Source organism: Mobula hypostoma, chromosome 7, assembly GCF_963921235.1.
Source record: "Mobula hypostoma chromosome 7, sMobHyp1.1, whole genome shotgun sequence".
NCBI lineage: Eukaryota > Metazoa > Chordata > Chondrichthyes > Myliobatiformes > Myliobatidae > Mobula > Mobula hypostoma.
The window spans coordinates 147509912-147513251 of NC_086103.1; the positions used below are offsets into that span (position 1 = coordinate 147509912).

The following is a 3340-nucleotide window of genomic DNA, read 5'->3' on the forward strand; positions in this document are numbered from 1 at the left end:
AACGAAGAATAGCTATAAGTTATATCAGGATTTTGATATTACAACGAGCATCTTCCAATATATTTGATTAAGTGATACAGTAATTATAATCAATCTAATTAATAAAGAAAAACAAAGCCGGCAGTGGTTTTAAATCAGTTCAGTATCTTAACATCGCTGCCTGTTTACCTATCACACCCTGAAATTAATGTACAGCAAATTGGCAAGTTTGTTATATGGGCACAGAATGCACTCCTTGTAAAACGAGGCGTGTGTTTAACGTTTAATCCGTGCACCTGCATTTCTTCACAGAACGTTGTGCATACATTGCTACGAAACGTTTCAAAACCCAGTCCGAGTAAAACATATCCGCTTATTCCTCGACAGACTCACTCTTCTCCGGGGAGGGATTTATTATTGAGCAAGGAACTGGACGGCAGAAACGTGAAGAAATTGCAATTTTGCTTCACTGGTGCTTTAAGATTTCAGTAGCAGTTTAAATAGTTTCCAAAGTTTAGCGATTATAATTATTCCAGTTGTTCCCCCATGTGTGTTGCTCCGTGGCTGTACAAAGAAAGCCCCCAGCAAGAGTTTTATAAACTCTATAGTTGGATTATCTCTGCGCCCACACTCTGCTCTGCAGCTGGGTGTTTGTTTACCTCCCAGTCTGTGAAAGATCCGCAAGAATTCAGCAAATACCATCTCATTTCATCAATTGTTAGGCGGATAGTGAAAGCAGCTTTTTTTTTGTTGGCTGGTTTCTGGCGCATAATTCTGAAGTGCGAAATCAAAGTGGTATACAGTTAGCAAGCAGTGGAAATGATGCGATGGCTATATATTGGCAAAAACACAGATTGCATATTAATGCCACAGGAACATATAAAGTAACATGGACAGGACAGAAGGGGAACAGTGCAGTGAACAAACTGCAAATGTGTACAGATTAGCAAACAGGAGAAAGCAGAAAGCGTTTATTGTAACATGCATCAAAATGAAATGGTACACTGGAAAAAATGGGAGGGGGAGAGAGAGAGATTAAAATTATCTAAATTAACAAAGCCTCGAAGGAAAGAGAGAGAGAGCAATAGAATGTGATGTAAAATAAATGAAAGAATGAGCAGGTTCAGAGAACGGATGAAACTAAATTGATTACGGGACACTGAAAAGCAGAAAGAGAAAGCGCGAGCAGGAGCGAAGGGATGAAGGAGGGCAAAGAGCGTGTGGGTGGGGTTGAGGAGAATAAGACAACATTATGCAGTTCATTTAGTTAACAAGTAAAATAAAAGCGAAGCGTGCAGAGTGAATCTAAACCGAAAGGCCACAAAAAGACCTATTGAGTTTCACTCTGCCGCTAGTGGCGTAACCATCACATGGCAAGCACAATCCCAAAGTATTTAAGGACCCGGTTCCGCACTTTCAGCACCACAGCCACCTCCAACAACTTGGCTATCGCCAACTTTCACTCACATCACAACAACCACAGACAGAGAAGAACTTTTTTTTGTTTGAAAATGCCCAGGTCGTTCCTTGTGGATTCGCTCATTGTGAGAGACTCAAATGAGAAAGCATCCCCCGGGGTGTTTGAGAGCAACACACCTTTATTACCTTACGCAGTACATCCGTCCCATTCTCTAGCTCTTTCTGCTGGATCATGCCATTCGCGAAAATCAGGCCTGCTCTGTGTGTGCCCTCTGTGCGTTACCGCCTCTCAGCTCCATCCCGGACCGCCGGGCATACCTTTTCTCAAGGCGCAGTTCCCCAACTTCAGCCCGCAGTACTGTCACTCTGCCCTGAGCAGGCATCACAGAACCAGCACAGTGACAGTGGACCATGGACCCAGCATCTACTCAGCGGCTTATCCCATGACAGATCCAGGACAATTTCACTGCCTCTCCCTTGGTAAGTAGACTAACGAATCCTATTTGAAGGCTCCCCGCACGCGTGTTAGTTGCGTACCTGATCGTTGCTTTACTGTAATTCGCGTTTCAACTGACTTAAATTTGTCCGCAGGTTGATGCCTTTCATATCGTTCAATTCAATATAGTGCAAAATTAATATCTTAACGCGGGTGGAAAGAACCAGTTGAACGCTCTCAAAGAATGAAAGTGTGCTGAATGTGTTCGCTCAGAGTGCGTGTTCATATAAGGCTTCCTTCTTGAATGTAGTTGCAGCATATAAATGTTTCCCAAACAAATTTCTGGTGCTTAAGGTGCTTCATCTACATGATTTAATAATTCTCCCCTCTGTAGGACGCGGGTTACAGGTTTGTTGTGCCTAGCCTGAAAAATGGAGAATGCCCATCAATAATAGTTCAAGGTGCAACGTCGTAGAATATCCCTATTTCAGTAGATGAGCTCTGATTAGGGTAGTTTCAATAATATTCCAAATCAAATCTATAATCTACTCGCATTTTATGGGGAAAATACTATCTCATAAATGTTAATTGTTGTCTTCTAGCTTCCGAGAGCAGTTCCAGCCAGTTACAGAGCAGCAAGAGAATGCGTACAGCCTTCACCAGTACTCAGCTGCTGGAGCTGGAGAGGGAATTCGCCTCCAATATGTATCTTTCACGCCTTCGAAGGATCGAGATCGCCACTTACCTGAACCTGTCCGAGAAACAGGTAAAGATCTGGTTTCAAAACCGGCGTGTCAAACACAAAAAGGAGGGCAAAAGCGGCAGCGTGCAGCGCAGCCACCCCAACTGCAAGTGCAGCTCCCTGACATCGGCCAAGTGCACCAGCGAAGAGGAAGCGTTGCCCATGTCACCTTCATCATCGGGCAAGGATGACAGAGACTTGTCAGTCACCCCTTGAAAACCAGCTTGAAACGAAAGTACCCAATCCAGTGCAGCAATGGCTAACTAACTATCGTTCCGTCTTGCATTAAAGAAGACATTTAATATGTTTTTAAATAAATATGTAAATAAATCCATAGTGGAAAATGATCGTTCAGATCCGAGTTTCCCCAAGTGATCCCATCAAGCACTATGAACTACGGGTTGTCTGAGCAAAAACATTGTGACATGTAATTAAGTGTATAAATTGCCATTCTCTGACCGTAACTTCTTTAAAAAATAGTTATGGTTACGTATTTGGTTGGTTTGTATGTATTTCACGATATTTATTTATTTATTTATGGCAAATAAAGAGAGTTTTCTTAGTTACTTGCATTTTGTTGCCGTATAATTATTTTCAGTGAGTAAATAAAATTAAATATTGGTACGTCTGACACACTCATTTACAGAGCAACTCGCGTGCGAGCGCGCACACACACACATACACACACGCGCGCGCGTGCGCGCGCACGCACAAGGTTAGGCATGAAATCCTTCAAGTCATCCTGTTCACGTTGGAGAAACAAT

The 3340-nt window shown here is 42.7% G+C and overlaps 1 protein-coding gene across 1 annotated transcript; it reads left to right on the plus strand.

Moving 5' to 3' along the window:
- The first annotated feature begins 1490 nt into the window (after positions 1-1490).
- On the plus strand, positions 1491-2792 carry gsx1 (GS homeobox 1). The gene is made up of 2 exons (XM_063052891.1): positions 1491-1882; positions 2447-2792. Exons 1-2 carry the CDS (start codon positions 1491-1493, stop codon positions 2790-2792), a joined length of 738 nt encoding a protein of 245 aa, XP_062908961.1.
- The last annotated feature ends 548 nt before the right edge of the window (positions 2793-3340 follow it).